General features: G+C 36.8%; 1 protein-coding gene and 1 non-coding gene across 4 annotated transcripts in view; both read right to left on the reverse strand.

Annotated features, from left to right (window-relative positions):
- Positions 1-519: 519 nt before the first annotated feature.
- NUP62CL (nucleoporin 62 C-terminal like) overlaps positions 520-21,662 on the reverse strand; it is an 80,574-nt gene continuing 59,431 nt past the window's right edge. The window contains exons 8-9 of one of the 3 annotated variants that reach the window (XM_063084166.1): positions 21,291-21,357; positions 520-1,425 (exon numbers count right to left, since the gene is read on the reverse strand). In XM_063084166.1, the coding sequence (XP_062940236.1) occupies positions 1,349-1,425; positions 21,291-21,357 (144 nt within the window). In that variant the 3' untranslated portion in view covers positions 520-1,348. Of the gene's footprint in view, positions 1,426-19,307; positions 19,376-21,290; positions 21,358-21,662 lie in introns of those variants that run through there. The other 2 variants (XM_063084167.1, XM_063084168.1) reach the window with 2 other exon arrangements.
- Positions 19,269-19,375, reverse strand: LOC134368764 (U6 spliceosomal RNA). Its single transcript, XR_010022474.1, has one exon. It is a non-coding gene; the product is annotated as a U6 spliceosomal RNA (small nuclear RNA).

Below are 21,662 nucleotides of genomic sequence, written 5' to 3' on the forward strand. Positions count from 1 at the left end.
AAATAATGCCCAAGATAAAATTATTTGTCCAGTTAATTAGGCAGAAACAAGAATAGACCCAGTGTTTCCTCCAATACACTATATTCTCTTTAGTAAATGTGAAACTTAACTTTTTTGCAGGCTACTTTACAAGAATTTACAAAAACAATAGGGAAAAATGTCTTTATCTAGGGTATAATAGTAATCATAATGAACTCAAAAATTAGAGATTACTCAAAATTATACTCAAAAGCTGTGTTAACCTATAGAAATCATTTACAAGATTAAATGGTCTCTGGATTATGTCTACATTCTATAATTTTGAGTGGTAACAAAAACTTACCTGATAAGAAGCTGCTTCTTAGAAAAGTTTGGATAGGAAAAAAAGAGGCCATGTAAGTTCTGGCATTTAGTCTATCACCAAGACCAATCATTTCGAATATTCATTTCAAAAATATTTTATTTCCTTCAGAATGGTCATGGGCAGTCAGTAGAACAAAATTCAGTTCAGTAATTATAGGCAAATAAGCTCTAGTCACTTAAAAAATTTTAATTATTTTGGTGTTATACTTTTATTTTTTAAAACATCATCTTTATTTATGACTTAGGTGAAACATGAAAGACCAGAGACTAGACTGTTCCAAAGCTAAGAACAAGGCTTTTTCTTGAAAAACAAACAGATAAACAAAACCCAAAAACTATAAATCATATGCTAAAACCAAATAAAACATCAGTATATCTATACATAAGAAATAACTGAATTGCCTGACCCTTATCCTTTCTAAAATAACCTCAAGTCCTAAATCTACCCTAACGTTTCCTCCTTTCTCTGAATTTCTATAACTTTCTGTAATTCGTAACACACTTCCTTGTATTTTTTTATTATTTTTATACAGATGGGCATTAATTATGTCTCAAACTACACAATAAGTTCCTTAGAGAGGAGAGTGACTTTATAGTATCTAGCACTATGCATTGAATGTAACAGGCCCATAGTAAAGACTGGTTGGCATATAGTTTTTGGCAAACGTCTATGATTTGGTTGGAATGAGAAGGATGATGTATATTGGTGGTATGATGTGAAATCTAGGGAGTAAGATACAAATTACGTACAAAGTCAACATCTAATAGGTTGCTGCCTGGACAAAGGGGCTAATATCATTTTGATTTGCTATCACTAAAAGCAAAACTATAGTCTACATAATTCTCAACAGCACAATATTTAAATGAAAAGCTAACAAACAAATACATGCACACACTTTATTGCAACCAAAGATGAAATAGCAACTGTAAATACTGCTCTATTAAAAATCATCAGAATTGGCAGGTAACAAATAATCCAAAAACAACATGCTGAAGATATGGTTATTTAATCAAAAGCCATCTTGACATTGTATGCTGCTGCTTGTAACACTGTTATCTCTTCTACCTTTCTCTGCAGCATGTCTGTGGGGGGAAAAGTCACAAAATTAATAATCTGAGGTCAAAATATCCCAGGAACATAACAACTTACATTTTGCCTTCATCATATGATTTATAAAACTTTACATATCAATTTTAATAGCATTAAGTTTTAGAAAATACAGAAGGAAAAAACCCCATTTATCTGTTTGGAAACTATAAAAACAGTGGACAAGACTGTTCTTCATCTGTTCTCTCTAGCTTTCAGACAACTAACAGTCTACTTCACATTTATGTTTTGTTGGAGAGAAGTGTTAACCGTTTTTTTTACTCATTATAGCTTAAAAGTTCCACACTCATTATAGTCATTAAATTGAGAGTATAGATGTTGGTGAGTTTTAGCTACCTATAAGCAAATGAGTATACGCAGTATACTTACATTTCTGCTCTTTTCTTAGTTAAATATAGTTCCTTTATTAATTAAATAATTTATTTAACTTAGTGGTTCTTAAACTTGTTCAGGTGCAGCGAACCACAGAATATCATTAATATTACCATATAAAACAGTAACTCTCTGCTAGTGTAAATAAGCTATTGAAGTAAGCATGATAATCTGAGTTTTTCTATTAACATGTACAAATAAACTTGGTCATTTGTTTAACTGTCCATTAATGCTTACTGGTAGATAAGCAATAACTGGTGCCCTAGAAGAAAGAAAATTTTTACAAGAGAAAAACTGAAAAACTAAAAGATTTAAACAATATACTTTAATTTTCTTCAGCCAATTGGAAAAGTCCTAATGTTATTCAGTTAAAGTATAATAGCTCATCCTATCTAATATATTGACATTCTGCAAGATCACACTTTAAGAACAAGTGATTCAAACAATGGCTGTCTACTAAAAGGCTAGAAAAACAGTGTATGTTGAGCCTGGCAAAATAAGTCTCCTTTTTGTTGTAATAACTAACTGCAGGGTGCAATTTTTCCCCCTAAATAACATTTTTTAATGTGATGGAAGCACAAATGAGCACGATAACAAACCATTAGCTTGAGACTTGCAGTGTCAACATAAGCACAATCTACTAATTTGCTGATTGATACATATTAAATGCAAAGGAGTACATTTACAACAATTTTAAAAATCAATAAAATGTCAAGAAACACAAGTCAGCATTATTAAAGTCTTACTATAAACATTTTGTCATATATTCTAATTGAATTGGCAGGACTGTTTCTGAATTAACATACTTTAAATTTTTTAGGACTTTCATTCTTTAAGGACAAAAACTGCACCTAGGCACTTATTGTCCAGAGTTCTGGTCCTGTAATAAGCATCAGTGATTGGTTCCTGCCAGCATACTAAATTATATGTCATACTAGAAGTAAAATTTTATTAATAGTTAAAATGTAGGGGAAAACATGCCGTATACATTTTGACATTATTAAGACATAATTGTACTAAACAATATAAAAATAAGAAAACAATTCCATTCATAATAGCATAAAAGAGAATTAAAACACTTATGAATAAACTTAACAAATGAAGTATAAAACTTATACACTGAAAATTATACAACACTGCTAAGAGAAACTAAAGAACATCTAAATAAATGGATAGAAATTCCATGTTCGTGAATTGAAAGATTCAATATTGCTAAGATGGCAATTCTCCACAAATTGATCTACAGACTCAATGTAATCCCTTATAAATTCCAGCAGGTTCTTTTTATAGACATAAACAAGCTTACTTTAAAACTTATATGGAGAGGTAAAGGATCCAGAATAGCCAACACAATCTTGAAAAAGAACAAATTGCAAGATCTATGCTATACAATTTTAAAACTTGCTACAAATCTAATCAAGATAGTGTGGTATTGACATGGGATAGCTATAGGGATCAACAGAACACAAACACAGTCCAGAAATAAAACTTTATATTTATGGTCAATTCATTTTTGACAAAGGTACCAAGGCACCTCAATGGTGGAAAGCATAGTCTTTTTCAACAAATGATGCTGGGAAAACTGTATATTTACATGTATATGAAATTAAACTTCCACTTCTAAGTACACACAAAAGTCAACTGAAGATAGATTAACAACCTAAATGTGATCACTAAAAGTGTATTTTAAAAAACAATAACAAATATCCATCAATTGATGAATGAATAAACAAAAGGTGCTATGTCCATACAATGGAACGCTACACAGAAATAAAAAGAAATCAAGTACTGATATGTGTTACAACATGGATGAACCTTGAAAACGTTATGCTAAGTGAAAAAAGCCAGACATGAAAGACCACATATAATATGATTCAACTTAGATAAACTCTCCAGAAAAGGCAAACCTATAAAGAAAGAAAGTAGATCAGTGGTTGCCTGGGGTTTGGGATAAAAATGGAGAATAACTTCAAACAGGCAAGAGAAAATTTGGGGGGTAATGGAAATGTTCCAAAACAGAATTGTATGATGTTTGCACAACTCTATAACCTTAGCTAAATGGGTATTGGTTAAGATGATATATTTGTTTAAAAATATTTAAAAGTTTTTAAATTATTAGCATATTCATTCTTTCAAATCATGATATTTCTTTAGGCCCTTTGCCCAACCTATCCCTTCCAAAACCCCTCCCTTCTTCCCCCCCATCTCTAGTGTCCTTAGGTTTGTTCTCTCCTTCTGAAAGTTCAATGTATTGTTGTGGTCTTTTCTCTCTTTCTTTCATTCTTTCCTTCTTCCCTCCCTCCCACCATTTTAAAAAAATGATTTATTACCCCCTCAAAATTTTGGTGAAACTGCTTCCAGCCAGTCCCATTCTGTTTGGGGCACAGATGTTTTCTTCAACTTAGCCTACTTGCAAATATTTTAGGTAACGATTCAAAGACTTTCACAGACAGTTATGAAACTAAGAGACTTAGTCATTAAACCCAAATGCAGCTTTCTACTTTAATGAATGATTTTATGTTTAAGTTCTCCATAGAAATTGTATTAGATAACAGTAAGTTCACTGTCAAAGAAAACAATGTAATCTCATAAACATTGCTATAGTATATCTCCTTGTCTCCTAGAAAAATATCCGAACAGAAAAATGGTCAGAAGACACACATAGGCAAATTATAAAATTACATACAAATTTTTTATAATTCTTTTTTTTTTTTTTGTCTTTTTGTGACCGGTAAGGGGATCGCAACCCTTGGCTTGGCGTCACCCGAACCGGGCTCAGCCGGTGAGCGCACCGGCCATTCCTATATAGGATCCGAACCTGCGGCGGGAGCTCCGCTGCGCTCCCAAGCGCTGCACTCACCCGAGTGCGCCACGAGGCCAGCCCTATAATTCTTTTTTTTACTCAACCTCATTATTAACCAGAGGAATACAAACTAAGCCAGAGAAATATTATTCTCACCTACACATTTTGGCAAAGAGTGATGACGGTGGTGGTGGTGGTGGTGGTGGTAGTGATGATTACAGAAATGGTACTAGAAGGACTGCAGAAAAATGGGCACCCTAATAAATTGCTGGTGGAAATAAAATTAGTACAACTTACCTGGAAGGAATATATATCAGAAGTCTTTAAAACAGACATTATTCCTGATTCAGCATTTTAACTTCTAAGAATATTATTTATGTCCAGTAATCACAGAGGTACTTTAAATTTATTCAGCACAATTTAAAATAGCAAAAAGTTGGAAACATTAACCAATACCTAACAATAAGTTATTAATTAAATGAACTATGGTATATCTATATAATGAAATATTTGGCAGCCACTAATATGTAGGATATTTAATAACATGAAAATATATTTATGTACACGTCTGTTCAGTTTTGTATCACTTTCTCCATCAAAAGCTGAATACAGTGTGCTGTATAGATATCAGAGGACAAATATATTGAAAACATATCCTGGACCCCAAGCTCATGTCAGGCATTGCTAAATTCTGAAGATACAGAAATGATTAAGACATTATCTCTATCAAGAAGCTCAAATTCCAGTAAACAGACCTGTAAATAAATAACTGCAATACTGTATGATAAGTGCTGACATTATAGTTTGCAGAACACAGTATGGACACAAAGAAAGGGATAAACAACTATTGAAATGAAGGAAGCCTTCATAGACAAGATGGCTCTTAAACTACATCTTGACATGGGTGGAACTACCAGGCAGACAATGATGGGGTTGGGTACTCCAGCCAAAAGAAACTGAACATCCAAAAATAAGGAAGAGGAAAGAACATCAGGTATTTACAAAACAACAAATACTTCTTAAAAAGGAGTGCTGCAAACAAGAGATGAAGCTGGAGAATCAGGTAGGGGTATTTTGTATATTATGTGAAGAACCAGAATTTATCATTGGGCAGTGCGAACTAGTGAGGGATTTTAATAAAGAGATGACTAGAACAGAATATCATTTTATCAACATCACTCTGATAGTAGTGTGAAAGTGATTTGGAATGGAGTAAGACTGGGGAAAGGACACCACTAAGGTCTCTAGTTAAAGATTAAACACATGCATTTACTGTTGCTCCATTCTAAAACACCTGTAAAATAGCAGTAAAGAGATTTTAAAAAGAAGAAAAATATAAAAGCATAAAACTATGAGGACAAAGACAACAAAAAAGGAGAGATAACAACAAAACTCTGAAAATTGCAACTGGATTTGTAGTGGAGAACCCTAGAAAGAATATAGAATTGGCAGAACTATGTAATTCAAAGTGGTGTTGAAAGTAGATCTGGAAACAAGATTATGAATGGTTAAGAAGCAGACCTTTCCTCTCCTCCACATCTTACATCTGGGAGATTCTTTCTACCCAAGCCCGGCAGATGATTTTTCTTTGGAGAGGGTGAACCAGATAAGCTCTGGATCAGGGACACCAGTTAGAGCTGAGGGCAAAGATTCTGTACCAAAACCAGAAATTAAGTGAAAGTTTACAAGGGATTAAGCTGAACTTTGAGCCTTCAATCTATTTTGTAACAGTTCTCAGAACACTGGCCTAACATCAGCCTTATTAATCTCTATCCAGAAGCTAGAAAATTCTTCTCCAGAGTTCTTGACCAGCTTAACAGAAAAATCCTAAAGATAATGGTTAGAGGTCCCCCAAAGAAATGGTCTAGCCAAATTATCCTATAGTAAGTTAACAAACCCCACCTATAAAACTTTTTAGTGTATCATTCTTGAATATAAATGGACAACCAAAAATCACCAGACATTTGAGGAAAGCCTCTAACATGAGAACAACTAAAACAAAACAAAACAGAAAGATAAAGAAAGCTATAAGAAACAGTTGAGGAAGAATAAAATATATTTTTAAATCATTAATATCCTCAGAGAGAGAATACTGAATCCATGAAATAAGAACAGGATGCTATTTAAAAGACACATACACAATATCATAAAACAATATAACAAGCTCTTGCAAAATAAAAATTATGGAATAAAGCAAAGATCAATAGAAAGATTGTAATGAAAAGTTGAGTGTATATCCCAGAAAATTTAAGAAAAATAAAAAGAGAACATAGAGAGAAGACATTTAGATCAGTCTAGGGCATCAAACATTGGAATAAGAGGATTCCCAGAAAGAACAGAGATAATATAGGGAAGGAAATTCACAGAAACCTAATTTAAAAAATAGTCCCAAACTGAAAGAAATGAGTTTCTTCATTCACCACTAGTGGGCTCAGTGAAAGAAACAGACCAACACTGAAGCTCATCATCTGAAATTTAAGTATTCTGAGGAAGACCCTAAAACCTCCCAAATTAAAAATAAAACACAAAAATGAAGAGGCCACACAAAGTTCAGGAATCAGAATGGCCCTCAAAGTTAGAAGACAATAGAACAACTTCTCAAATCAATAATCTAAGTTCCTACCTTAAGAAAATAGAAAAAGAGCAAAATTAACCCAAAGCAAACAGAAGAAAGAAAATAATAAAGATAAGAGCAAATATTAATGACATTGGAAACAGAAACATCATAGAGAAAAATCAATGAAACAAAGCTGATTCTTTGAGGAAAAAATCATACTATTATAAAAAGGAAATCCTATAAACAATTTTATACTTATAAATTTAACAACTTAGAAGAAATGCACCAATTCCTAAACACCACAAACTCCGAAAACTCAACCAAGATGAAATAATCTGAACAGTCCTAGAAACACAGAAGAAATTGGATTTGTAATTTAAAAGTTCCCAAAAAAGAAATATACAGACCCAGACAGTTTTACTGGAGAATTCTACAATTTAAAGCAGAATTAATACCAATTCTTCACAAACTCTTCTAAAAAATAAATGCCGGTATTACCCTAACATCGAAACCAGGCAAAGACAGTACAAAAAAATAAATCTCATGGACACTTAAAAATCTCTCATATATTTAAAAATTGTCACAAAATACTAGCAAATCAAATCCAACAATGTATAAAAGGAATTATAAACCACGACCAAGTATAATTTATTCCACATATATTAAGGCTAGGATCCAACATTTAAAATGCACTAATGAAATCTCCCATATCAATGAGTTAAAGAAAAGTCATATGGTTATACAATTGATGCAGAAAAAGCATTTGACAAAATTCAGAACCCATTCATGATAAAAACTCTCAGCAAGTTAGAAACCAAGGGGAATTACCTCAACTTAATAAAGAACATCTGCAAAAATCCTACAGCTAACATCATACTTAAGGTGAAAGACTGAAGGCTTTCCACATAAGATCAGGAACAAAGCATAATATCTGCTCTCATCACTTATTCAACATAGTACTGGAAGTTCTAGCTAGTGCAAAAAAGCAAGAAAAATAAATAAATGGTATACAGATTGAAAATAGAAGAAATAATACTGTACCTATCTGCAGATGACATAACTGCAAATAGAAATACATACACACACAAAAAAAACCCTCCTAGAACCAAGTGAGTTCAGCAAGGTCAAACGATATAAGATCAACACACAAAAATTAACTGTATTTATATACATATATATATATACACACACTAACAATGAACATGTGAAGGACTGTAATAATAATAATAATAATCACTACAAAGAAAATAAAATACTAAGGTATAAGTCTAACAAAAGCAAAGCATGTACATGATATAGGTAATGAAAATTACAAAATGCTGATGAAAGAAATCAAAGAAAACCCAGATAAATTTTGGGATATACCATTTTTATGGATGGAAAGGCTCAACATAGTAAAGATGTCAATTCTCCTCAAACTGATCTATAGGTTAAATGTAATTCCTATCAAAACCCAGGAAATTTTTATGGAAGGACAAAGGAACTAAAATAACGAAAACAATCTTGACAGAGAAGAATAAAGTGGGAGGAATTGCTCTACCAGATATTAAGGCTTACTATATAGCTACAGTAATGAAGACAATGTGGTATCAGTGGAAAGAAAGACATAAATACATGGAATAGAGACCTCAAAGAAAAGGCCCACACAAATATTCCAAACTGATTTTTGACAGAGGTGTAAAAGCAATTCAAGTGAAGAGGGAAAGTCTTTTCAACAAATGGTGCTGGAATAACTGGATATCCATAGGCAAAAAAAACCCCAAAACATCAAAAAAACACAGAACCTTGATATAAATCGCAATATCTTATACAAAAATTAAATCAAAATGGATCACGGCCTTAATTGTAAAATGAAAATGATAAAACTTGTAAGAAAAAACATAGAAAAAATATTTGGGATATAGGACTAGGCAAAAAGTTCTTAGAATTGACACCAAAAGCACAACCCATAAAAGGAAACACTGACAAAGTAAACTTTATCAAAATTAAAAACTTTTGTTCTGTGAGAAGTTAGATTGTATCAATGTCAATATCATGGTTGTGATATTGTGGTACAGTTTTGCAAGATGTCACCACTGGGCGAAGAACAAACAGGACTTCTATATTATTTCTTACAACTGCATGTGAATCTACAATTACCTCAATAAAAATTTCAATTAAAAAAAAAAGACCAATACACACGAGTTAAGGTTTTGATTCCCAACCTCTTCTCCTAGAAGTGCCAGCTCAGTAGGCACATAATATAACCCCCAATTTATGTCAGGAAACAGTTTTACCAAATCTATTCTCACTGCTTAGCATGGCTGGCCGTCTTTTCAGCCTTCAACATATGCTCCCTCATTGTCTGTTGCCTGCATGCTAAGCCAATGCCACATTTTAAAGTTTTAGTTATTGTAGAGTCCACCTTCTGCATTAGTTAGGTTACGCTGCTGTTTAAAAGCAACCTTGAAATCTTAGGAGCTTATATAATTAAGGTTTATTTCTCATTTAGAAAGAGGGAAAGACAGGGAAAGAGAGAGAAAGAGCAATACTGTCCTCCCACTAGTCATAGCTACTTTTAAGAAGATACCCAGTTTATTAAAATTAAAATAACATTCACAATAAATGTACTTGAATTTTCAGTGCAAATTACATCCGATGGGAAGAAGAGGGTTTATAGAGATGTACAAATCTCTCTTCTCGGCCATGAGAATTCACATCCTGGTCTTGCCACTGATACATCAAGGTGGTGACAAGACACTCTGCTTGTGTATAGCACTGCCCTTCACATAAAATTAATAAAATACACTTCAAGGGAAGGTATAAAAAGAAAAGACGGTGCAAGTATCTTGAATTCTTTGGGTCGGGGGGGCAAGGTAGTTTAATTATTACATCTTAAGTGGTCTTCGCTCAGTCATTGGGTTGAAATATTACTTACTATTCTAGTCTCATTTCAAAGTCTACCTCTCCCAGGAAACCAACTAAAGATTATGTTTTCCTTCCTTTACCATACCCCACCCCCACTTTGTACCTGTTCAAGACAGAGGTGCCATTGATGTTTATACCTCCTACACTGAGTAACACAGAGCCTTGGCACACAGTAGGTGTTCTTTATTTAGAGTCACAACTTCTCTGTGATTTTTATCTACATCTAAAAGAACACGTTCCAATTATACAGCTCTTTGGTTTTCAAAATGCCTCTATATGTATTACCTTACTTAAATGGAGCAAATTATTAAAAACTCAAGAAGGTTAAGTAACTTCTCAAAGGCCAAAGCTAATAAGAAGTGATACTAAAACCTGTATCTTTAGACTCCCATCCGACAGTACTTTTTCTATTACAGTGTACCTGTCAAATGCTATGAAATTTTAAAATAAAAAATACTATGCTGAGTTAATAACTGGCACCATAGCACAACACTATCTGTTGTGCCTTAAAACACTGAAGTGCTCAAAATGAGGCCAGACGATATGAATCTCATCTGGGGAGGTTTAATTTGGTGAAATACTAGCAGGTCATTTTATCTGTGAGGTAGCCATTGAGCATGGGCCCCAGAACAGCATTATAGTAAGGCTCCAGTGCATTTATTTTTTAAGTCACTAACAGGAAGAAAATTGGTTTGGATAAAAATCTGTCTCACAAACAATATAAATTCTTCTACTATTTGGGAGTGATTTGAATTGTGTTACATATAACTTATCTGGGGAGGCTCTCCAGCTTGAGGAAATTCACTTGCGCACAAAATGTACATAAGAAGGATTAGGGAGAAATCTAATTTTGCAGAGGTATTCAGTGTATTTCAAATCTGGATTTACATATAGAAAAGAAAGTTTGGGAAGTGGAGCTTTGAGAATGTTAACCATCATACACTCTCCTAACTGGAGCTTAAGACTTGCTCAATTCTAATCTTAGTACTGTAATCTAATTTACAAGAAATTCTTTATAATCAAGGAACAAATGTGTGACAATGAATCTATTTTGTCTGTAAACAGGAGCAGAGATGAGCAAGTGGCTCATTAAACAATGGAAAGACATAAAATAGCTTTCAGTTAACTGCAATGGAAAGAAGTAAATATCTCTGTTGAGCTTAAGAGACCCTAAAAAGGAGTCTCACAAACAGTTGTCTTCGTGCTGCTGCAACATCTCTGGCAGATCAAGAGCATTTGCTTCTCAAGTATCTGCAGGGGAACATTATACTCTAGAACATGAGATGACTTCACCAACCAAGATCTCCCAGAGAATTTAAGAAAAAAAAGGAGGTAAAAGAAACAACCTTGATCAGTAAGTCAGGTTCTATTCTACAAGGTGAAAGAGGAAGAAGACACTTTCATTAGAATTCAAAGGCATCTTTTGGCACCTCAGCATTTGATACTCTTCAGATATGAGAGGGCTGAAAATAATTAATAAAAATGTTTTTAAAAATCTTTTCTTGTCTGGACCAAAGCTTCCTAAAAATATATCCAACACCAAAAAATCTAATTTAAAATAATCTCCTCAAACAATGATGATTAACATTGGGTAAAAATGAAATATGATTACGAAATATCACACAAAGCTGCTTCTCTAAAATGATCTTAAAGGCATTTTATGCAAGAGTTAGTAACATCACGATAGATGACTAAGAATATTTGTCAAAAAAATAAGGTGTTCATAGACAATCAGCCCAGAACTAATGGGACTGTATTTTGGAAATATCACAAAATCTCTTATGGCATTTTCTGTTACTCTAAGGAGTAAGAGAATTCCATAAGAGACTGCAGTGATTATGGATGAAATATATTTTAGTCTTGAAGTTATGGAACACTTCATGAAAGAGTAAAATGCCATGAAAATACTCACCGAACTTTCAAATAATTATAAGATTTTTCACTGCCTGTTCCTTTACTATGATGTTTGATAAATATTAATGAACATAACAATGGTTTGGTATATGAAGAAACAGAAAATACCGATCCTTCACCCCACCTCCCCTTCTAAGAGAAGCAGCTCCATATGCTTAAAGCAAATAATAAATTGGCTCAGATGGATTGCCAACTCTGTCATAAGTGGTCCCAAAAGAGCTGGAGTTGCTGCAGTTTCAGTGACTGCCAACTCAGAAGACAGATGTGTGACTGCAGCACTGCCATCAAGCCAACATTGAAATAATGCTGTAAATTTCTACAAAGAGAAAGATGAGAGAGGGAACTGGTATTGACTATAGTAACAATTAACTTTCATTTATCTATACTAATCAGGAAGAAAAGAGGCATAGACAAATCTTAAACAACGGATACATATCAAATTTAAAAACTGGGCATTACTTGTACATGTTCAGACACTCCTTAATGTAATACTCTTGTATTTATCTCTGACCCCTTTCTAGTTCAGTCCCATCATTGACGGTTCTATATAGGTTACAGGAAGAAAGCAGTCTGGTTCTCTATAACTTCCTCATGGATATTAAAAAGTTAATTGGACAATGTAATATTTTAACATATTTAAAGAATAATGTTTAATTTTCACATCACTTTTAAACAGCTGATTTTTTTAGTTAAATATGTTATCCTATTAGTGTAACAGTTGTCATGTTCTATGATGGAAAAAAATTTGTACAGACATTAAAGATATTAAATCATAAAAACATTCCCCAGAAGCCTTTTAAAAATAGAAAAATATAATATTTGTATTGTTAAAATAGCACATTAATTAGTTTTTCTATAACTATTATTTGAATGTGAATAAATGAATTCATTGAGTTTAATCTTAAAACTTTTAGTCCAAAGACCATTTCAGCAAACATGACCCAATTAACCATTAAAAAGCAAAATTAAACAACAAAAAACCTCTCTTACACAGCATTATCAAACCCTGCCACCTTCCATTTCTTGATCATGTCATTTCCTGATATGAAAAGGAAAGGCTTCTTGAGTGGGAATGACAAAAAGGAGCTGACGGTTATTAAGAATTACCAGGCTTTTTCCATTCTTCATCATAGCATCCCTTGTCTCAGTTGAGAACCTATATAAAAAAAATCTCATCACCTCTTTAGCTGAAGTGAATTTTTAGTAGAAAAGCAACTCTCAGTAATCATTACTCTCCATTGTCTTATTCTTTTGACCCTGTGTTGACTGAGAACTTTACCCTGACAACTAAAACTTACATCCCTTCCAAAGTACTATCATACTTTGAAAACCCTTCACCTCTACTGATAGGTACTTGATTATGATTTGTTTTTATATCCCAAGATGCCTAAATTAGAATTGTTTTAAGCGCATACCAGAAGAAAGAATACAGTTCTGGTAATAAGGAAATCTGGATCCTGGTCCTAGCTCTGCCACCAGTTAGCTGTGTGTTCTTAAGGAAGTCATTTGAGCTCTCTGGGCCACAGTTTGTTTAAGGTTGTTTGCAATGCTAACAACCTTAATTTCATTAAGGAAACACTGGCTGAGAGCCTTGAGATTTCACTTGTGACAAAGAACATCCCAGCCAAGAGAAAAATCACTATAATTTTTCTTTACAGTCCAAATTACATTTTGACACCCCTTCAACTCCACCCAAGAAGCACTGCTCACTTTAGAAAAATATGAAACAGACAGGAAGACAACCAAGTCAAACTTTGTATAATCTCATTCCTCAGTGTTTTCTAGTTACTGACATTCTCCCACATCTCAGCTGTCCTCACAACTACTGTAGGTAAGTGTTTTTTCAGTGATAATCTACCTGGAACTGCCTTCTCTAAACCAAATTTAATAGCTACCCTTTAAACCACATGACCTCTCTTATCCCCCTCACCTCCATATACATAGTAAATTCTGATAACTAGTAACCAGTTCTGCCACTACCATCTACTGACCACCAACCATAGGCCAGGCACTGTTCAAAGAAAGTTATACATTGCTTCTTTTAATCCTTACAAAACCCCCAAAAGGTAGATATTATCCCTCATTTTAAAAATGAGGATACAGACTCAGAGAGATTCACTAACAATTAAGGTCACACAACTATTAAGTGGTAATGCTTTGACTTGAACCCATATCTATGTGACTCAGAAAACTTTCCTCATCAGGTAATTTTAAAAAATGAATATTAAAGCAATATAGAATTTAACACCTCTATGATGATTCAAAACACAGTCTAGAAAGAGGACATTTCTTCCTCTAACACAGGAAAGAAGGAAAGAAAGATGATGATAAAGTTATGTCTGGAAGGGAAAGAAGCTGAAGAAGTTCATGGTTGATAACCTCTATTGATACAGAGAATGAGGAATCCAGAATGCCAAAGAAAACTTGTATTATTTTATAGCCACATCTTTAAAAATAGTAAGTCTGATTGGTTAACTAGCTCCCATTTATCTCAATTCCTGAGGTCTCACTATATTACATATTTAGGCAAAATCTATAAAAAATGATTTCCCCCAATTTTTATTTTAAATCTACAGGAAAGCTGAAATTATAGTAAAAATCACAGACTTGTATACCATTTACCTAGACTAATGTACTATTACCATTTTGCCACAAATTGCTAGATCTCTTTCTCTTTATAAATGGTTTTGGCCGAACCACTTTGAATATAAACTACAGAATGAAAATTCTCTAAATAATGCAGCCCGAATCTTCTAAGAATAAGGATATTTTCCTACATAACCATAATAACTATTACAACTAGGCAAATGAACAACAATTCTTTCATATCATTTAGTATATACTCCATATTCAATTCCCTCTATTATCCTAAATAAAGTCTTTTTGGTTTTGATTTAGTATCTAATCAAGATTAATATGGTAGACTTGATTATCATGTTCCTTTTAATCTAAAATCATCCCATCGGGCCGGCCCGTGGCTCACTCGGGAGAGTGTGGTGCTGATAACACCAAGGCCACGGGTCCGGATCCTATATAGGGATGGCCGGTTTGCTCACTGGCTGAGCGTGGTGCTGACAACACCAAGCCAAGGGTTAAGATCCCCTTACCGGTCATCTTTTCAAAAATAAATAAATAAATAAATAAATAAAATAAAATAAAATAAAATCATCCCATTTTTTTGTTTGTTTTGAATTTTTTTGTTTCCCATGACTGACTTTTTTTTAAAATTTATTTTATTTATTGAATCAAAATTGATTATACATTTTTTGGGGTTGAACATTGAGATATGTTGATTAAATCAATATTGCCAGCATATATATTGTTACAAATCGTAATTATTCTTTATGCCCCTTGTCCAACCTCACTGCTTCCCCTATTCCCTCCCCCTCCCCCCTCTAATTGCCCTAGATTTCTTCCCTCCTTCTGAAAGAATAATGGTTACTCTGTTAACTTGTTGCCTAGATGATATGTCCAATGCTGAGAGATGTGATCAGGTCGCCCAGTATTATCATAGAGCAGATGCTTCTTCTGTCACTCTGAAATGGGTTTTGAGGAAAGAGATGTCCTCTTCTTTTCTTTGGTCTATGCTGGTGACTCTTCTTGTGTGAATACACTCCAGTGGTTGGCGGACCATCTGCGTGGTGGTTGTGGTGTCTAGCCGCTTTTGCAGCAGCCATGGTTATTGTAGTGGCTATGGTGGGCCACCCACGTGGAGGTGCTGTTTTTGGCATGCTCCTTGGCACTGGCGGTTTGCCTGGTTGTGAGGTGTGTTTGGTCCCCTTCTCCATGCCTCTGGTCCCTGGGCAGGCCCCAAGGTGCTGGCGCCATGTGCCTGGTTTTGGGAAAGGGGTCCAGTCCCCTTCTCCATGTCCCAGGATCCTGGGCAGGACCCGAGGTACTGGTGCAGTCTGCCTGGTTGTGGGAGGAGGGTCCGGTCCCCTTCTCCATGCCTCTGGTACCCAGGTGGGCTCAGAGGTGCTGGCGTTTAGTGCCTGGTGTGGGAGGAGGGTCCAGTCCCCTTCTGCATGCCTCTGGGCAGGGCGGGCCCTGAGGTGCTGGCACCATGTCCCTGGTCGTGGGACAGAGGTCCAGTCCCCTTCTCCTTGCCTCAGGTCTGTGGGTGGGCTCCGAGGTACTGGCATGGTGTGCCCTGTTGTGGGAGGAGGGTCTGGTTCCTGGCTCCATGCCTTGGGTCACTGGGTGGGACCCAAGGCACTGGCTTGGTGTGCCTGGTTGTGGGGGAGAGATCCGGTCATCTTCTCCATGCCCTGGGCCCCTGGGTGGGCTCTGAGGTGCTGGCATGTTGTATCTGGCTGTGAGAGGGTGGTCCAGTCCCCTTCTCCATGCCCCGGGACAGTGGGCGGGCCCCAAGGCGCTGGCTTGGTGTGCCTGGTTGTGGGAGAGAGGACCATTCCCGTTCTCTATGCCTCAGTTCCCTGGGCAGGCCCTGAGGCACTGGTGCAGTGTGCCTGGTTGTGGGAGAGAGGTCCAGTCCCCTTCTCCATGCCCCAGGTCCCTGAGTGGGCTCTGAGGTGCTGGCATGTTGTGCCTGGTTGTGGGAGAGAGGTCCAGTCCCTTTCTCCATGCCTCGGTTCCCCAGGCAGGCTCTGAGGCACTGGCTTGGTGTGCCTGGTTGTGGGAGAGAGGTCCAGTCCCCTTCTTCATACCCCGGATCCCTGGTTGGGCCCCAAGGCACTGGCTTAGTGTGCCTGGTTGTGGGAGGGTGGTCAGGTCCCCTTCTCCATACCCTGGGTCCCTGGGTGGGGCCCAAGGTGCTGTCGTGGTGTGCCTGGTTGTGGGAGGGGCGTTCAGTCCCCTTCTCCGTACCTCAGGTCCCTGGGCAGGCCCTGAGGCACTGGTGCAGTGTGCCTGGTTGTGGGAGGGTGGTCAGGTCCCCTTCTCCATGCCTCAGGTCCCCAGGGTGGGCCCTGAAGCGCTGGCTCAGTGTGCCTGGTTGTGGGAGAGAGGACCATTCCCCTTCTCCTTGCCCCGGGTCCCTGGGTGGGCTCTGAGTTGCTGGCATGTTGTGCCTGGTTGTGGGAGAGAGGTCCAGTCCCCGACTCAATACTCCGGGTCCCTGGGTGGGTCCCAAGGTGCTGGCTCAGTGTGCCTGGTTGTGGGAGAGAGGTCCGGTCCCCTTCTCCTTGCCCTGGGTCCCTGAGCAGGCCCCAAGGTGCTGGCACAGTGTGCCTGGTTGTGGGAAAGAGGTCCAGTCCCTTTCTCCATGCCTCGGTTCCCCAGGAGGGCCCCGAGGCGCTGGCTTGGTGTGCCTGGTTGTGGGAGAGAGGTCCAGTCCACTTCTCCATACCCCGGATCCCTGGTTGGGCCCCAAGGTGCTGGCTTAGTGTGCCTGGTTGTGGGAGGGTGGTCAGGTCCCTTTCTCCATGCCCTGGGTCCCTGGGTGGGCCCCAAGGTGCTGGTACCATGTGCCTGGTCATGGGAGAGAGGTCCAGTCCCCTTCTCCTTGCCTCGGTTCCCTAGGCAGGCCCCAAGGTGCTGGCGTGGTATGCCTGGTTGTGGGAGGGTGGTCAGGTCCCCTTCTCCATGCCTCAGGTCCCCAGGGTGGGCCCTGAAGCGCTGGCTCAGTGTGCCTGGTTGTGGGAGAGAGGACCATTCCCCTTCTCCTTGCCCCGGGTCCCTGGGTGGGCTCTGAGTTGCTGGCATGTTGTGCCTGGTTGTGGGAGAGAGGTCCAGTCCCCGACTCAATACTCCGGGTCCCTGGGTGGGTCCCAAGGTGCTGGCTCAGTGTGCCTGGTTGTGGGAGAGAGGTCCGGTCCCCTTCTCCTTGCCCTGGGTCCCTGAGCAGGCCCCAAGGTGCTGGCACAGTGTGCCTGGTTGTGGGAAAGAGGTCCAGTCCCTTTCTCCATGCCTCGGTTCCCCAGGAGGGCCCCGAGGCGCTGGCTTGGTGTGCCTGGTTGTGGGAGGGTGGTCAGGTCCCTTTCTCCATGCCCTGGGTCCCTGGGTGGGCCCCAAGGTGCTGGTACCATGTGCCTGGTCATGGGAGAGAGGTCCAGTCCCCTTCTCCTTGCCTCGGTTCCCTAGGCAGGCCCCAAGGTGCTGGCGTGGTATGCCTGGTTGTGGGAGGGTGGTCTAGTCCCCTTCTCCATGCCCCGAGACCGTGAGTGGGCCCCGAGGCGCTGGCTCCATGACTGACTTTTGGAAGAGTCCAAGCCAGTTATCATTCACAATATCTCACACAGAGAAATCAAAACAAAACAAGAATGTCTCACACAATTGAATCTGATTACTTTCTTGTGATTAGATTCAGATTAAATATTTTTGGTAAGAATACTATATCATGTTTCAGAATCTCACATGTAGAATGTCTATTTTCTTATGATTAGATTCAAGTTAAATATTTTTGATAAGAATACCAAATAAGTGATACTACATACTTCTTATCACATCAGATCAAGAGGCACATAATGTCAAGTTATCGCATTATTATTGAGATAAAGTTTGATCACTTCACTGAAGTGGTACATATCAGCTCTGTTGTAAAGGCACATTTTCTCCTTTATAATTATTAAGTAATCTGTGGAGTGATACTTTTGAGACCACTCAAATATCCTGTTCCCCAACAGTCTTAAACTCAATGGTTTTAGCATCCATTGATGAGCTTTGCCTGAATCAATTTTTATGCTTGGGCTGCAAAATGGTGATTTTCCTCACAGAATTGTATAATTAAAATGGATGGGTGAATTTTATGGTATGTAATATACCTCAATAAAACTGTTTTTTTAAAAATTAACTCAGTAACTTACAGTCTGTGTTTGGTCCCTTTCCTGCTAGCATATTTTTGACAGTTGAAACATTTTATAAATGAGGCACGGTATTTAAGATCAGGATGAGTTTAATAAAAGTGTTTGTTCTATTGAAAAATTTTTAAAAATAAAATCAAATTTATTTATTTTTTTATCAGATAAGAATTTATTTATTTAAGATGCAGATATATCTTTACAACTATTTTTTAATGTAACAAGGATCTGCACATTTATTTGTTCAAACAACAAATACATAAACTGAATAACAGGTGAATAACAAAATGCTCTGTAGAAAGTAGGGCTTCTAACTTTCACAAAAACTGGAGATGTAAAACTTACCAAATTTACATATTTCATTTTATAATCTCTACAATTATTTGAAATACCTCTCTAAAGTCTTCCAAAAGCAGGTAGATATCAAATTAATTTCAATAGAGGAAGATGAATAAACTTTTCAAAGGCAAATTTATTTCTAAGCAAATCAACAAGTCCACTTAATAAAAAAATATGGAATGCTTCATGAATTTGCATATCAACCTTGCACAGGGGCCATGCTAATCTTCTCTGTATCATTCCAGTTTTAGTATATGTGCTGTCAAAGTGAGCACCTGTTGAAATTATTATTATTATTATTATTTTTATCTTTTGTCTTTTTCGTGACCGGCACTCAGCCAGTGAGCGCACCGGTCATTTCTATATAGGATCCGAACCCGCGGCGGGAGCGTCGCAGCGCTCCCAGCGCTGCACTCTACCGAGTGCGCCACGGGCTCGGCCCTGAAATTATTTTTAATAGTGGTTTTCTAACTCTAACATTCTTTCTGCAATTATTAGTTGGCATGCTTCCGTAGAGACTTTCCCCTGTACCTCCCATTTCTCTTTTTTTTTTTGGCATATCATTTTGGACTCATGGATTTTGTTTCCCTTGGTGTATTATAATCCATTAATGTTATTATTCTTTTTGCTGTTTAAACCATTCTAATGTGGCCAGAGTCCCTTCGAGCACAATCTTGTGTCCTGATATAACCTTATTAGTCTTTGAACAATGTTTGCTTTCTTTTACAAAGAGTCCCAAACCCACCCTGTACTTTCCTTGCCTGAGGCCCAAGATTAGAAGTTCCATAAGAAGACTTGGTTCCTTTTAGTGGGAATGGTATTTAGAAATGAAGATCTAGATGCTGAATGTGCTCATCACTACTGGAGTGTCTGTCATTGCTTCTAAGCCCTTTCCATATATAGAACAAGGGACAGAAATTCATTACTGATATTTGCAATTCAAATTTATAATACAAATATAAAAAAAGGAAAGAAAAAGTAACTTGTATCTCTTTTTTCTTTCAATGAAAATCCTGATTTCTATTATCATTAATATACTTATGCATTCGCTTTATTCTACGATATATATAAAATGGTAGTAGTATTGATATTATATTTCTGAAACTAACAATAATCCTATTAAGAAAGTTTAAGATTTCCTTCCACTTCTTTTTATCCTTAGTAAGGATAGTAAGGATGCACCATCAAGAACACTATGTTCAAAAGTTAACAAAACTGAGTGATTTTGTTATAAATTAGTTATATAGGTTTGCTTGGTTTCAATATGTATTCAATTTTAGTATTTGTCTTTCTTCCCATTATTTTTGGCTTAATTCTAATTTTTGAGTACAGATGCTCCTCAACTTACAATGGGGTTATGTCCTCATAACCCCACTGTTAAGTTGAAAATTTTTAAGTCAAAAATGCTTTTTGACTTCGGTAATGGGCCGCCATAATCAACCACATTGTATATCGAAAAAATAAATTTTTTAAAAAAATAAAATAAAATAAAATAAAAAAAAACAAAGTGACACAGGAACCTACAACCCCCCCCCAAAAAAAAAAAAAAAAAAATTCTGGAGAGAGAAAGCACTTTAAAACAAAAAAAATGCTTTTGATACACCCAACCCACCCGACATTTGTAGCTTAGCTTAGCCTACCTTAAATGAGCTCAGAACTCTTACATTAGCCTACAGTTGGGTAAAATCATCTAACACAAAGCCTATTTTATAATAAAATGTTATTCATGTAATTTATTGAATACTGTACTGAAAGTGAAAACAGAATGGTTGTATGAGTACTCAAAGTACAGTTTCTACTGAATGAGTATTGCTTTCGAACCATTGTAAAGCTGAAAAATCGTAAGTCAGACCATCACAACTTGGGGACCATCTGTGTATAAAACATCTATACGACCCCAAAGTCAAAACTGCATAAAAAGGAAATATTCAGAGAATATCTTGTTTCTATTCCTATTCCCTAGTCTCCATTCCTATCCACCCTCAATTTTCATTACTTTCTAGTTTATCCTTCTTGTATTTCATTTTTTAAAAATAGGCAATTACAGTTCTTCAGAACTAATGGAGACATAAGAGTTAAAAACACCCCTAAAACTGAGCTCTGTATAAGCTGGTCAAGGAGCACATAACCTGCCTTGTATCACACTTTTACTTGCAATACATAAAGCTTGGTATACAAATAAACTCCCACCTGAATTGTGTTCAATCCACTGCAAAGAATCCATGTGAGCATTCAGAATTTTGCAGATCTTCTGGAGCTAAAAACACACACAAGACTTTTAGATTATGGTTGTTCTGATGTGGTAAACAAAAACTAAACATGAGATTGAAATTAGGAAGTGACTTTTAATTTCTTCTGGTAAGACTTGAACTAAAAATGTACTAAATATTAATGGCTTTTTTTGCTATTTCATATTTGCAATGCTTGTTACCTTTATATATTAGTTCAAACTAATTATTTTGTCAATGAGATTCCTATAATTTAATAAGAAACTCACTATAACAGTACAAAAATAAATAATGAACATTAAAATGCATTTCACAAGATAAGAAATACATATAA

This window comes from Cynocephalus volans, chromosome X (genome assembly GCF_027409185.1).
Source record: "Cynocephalus volans isolate mCynVol1 chromosome X, mCynVol1.pri, whole genome shotgun sequence".
In the NCBI taxonomy this organism is placed as follows: domain Eukaryota; kingdom Metazoa; phylum Chordata; class Mammalia; order Dermoptera; family Cynocephalidae; genus Cynocephalus; species Cynocephalus volans.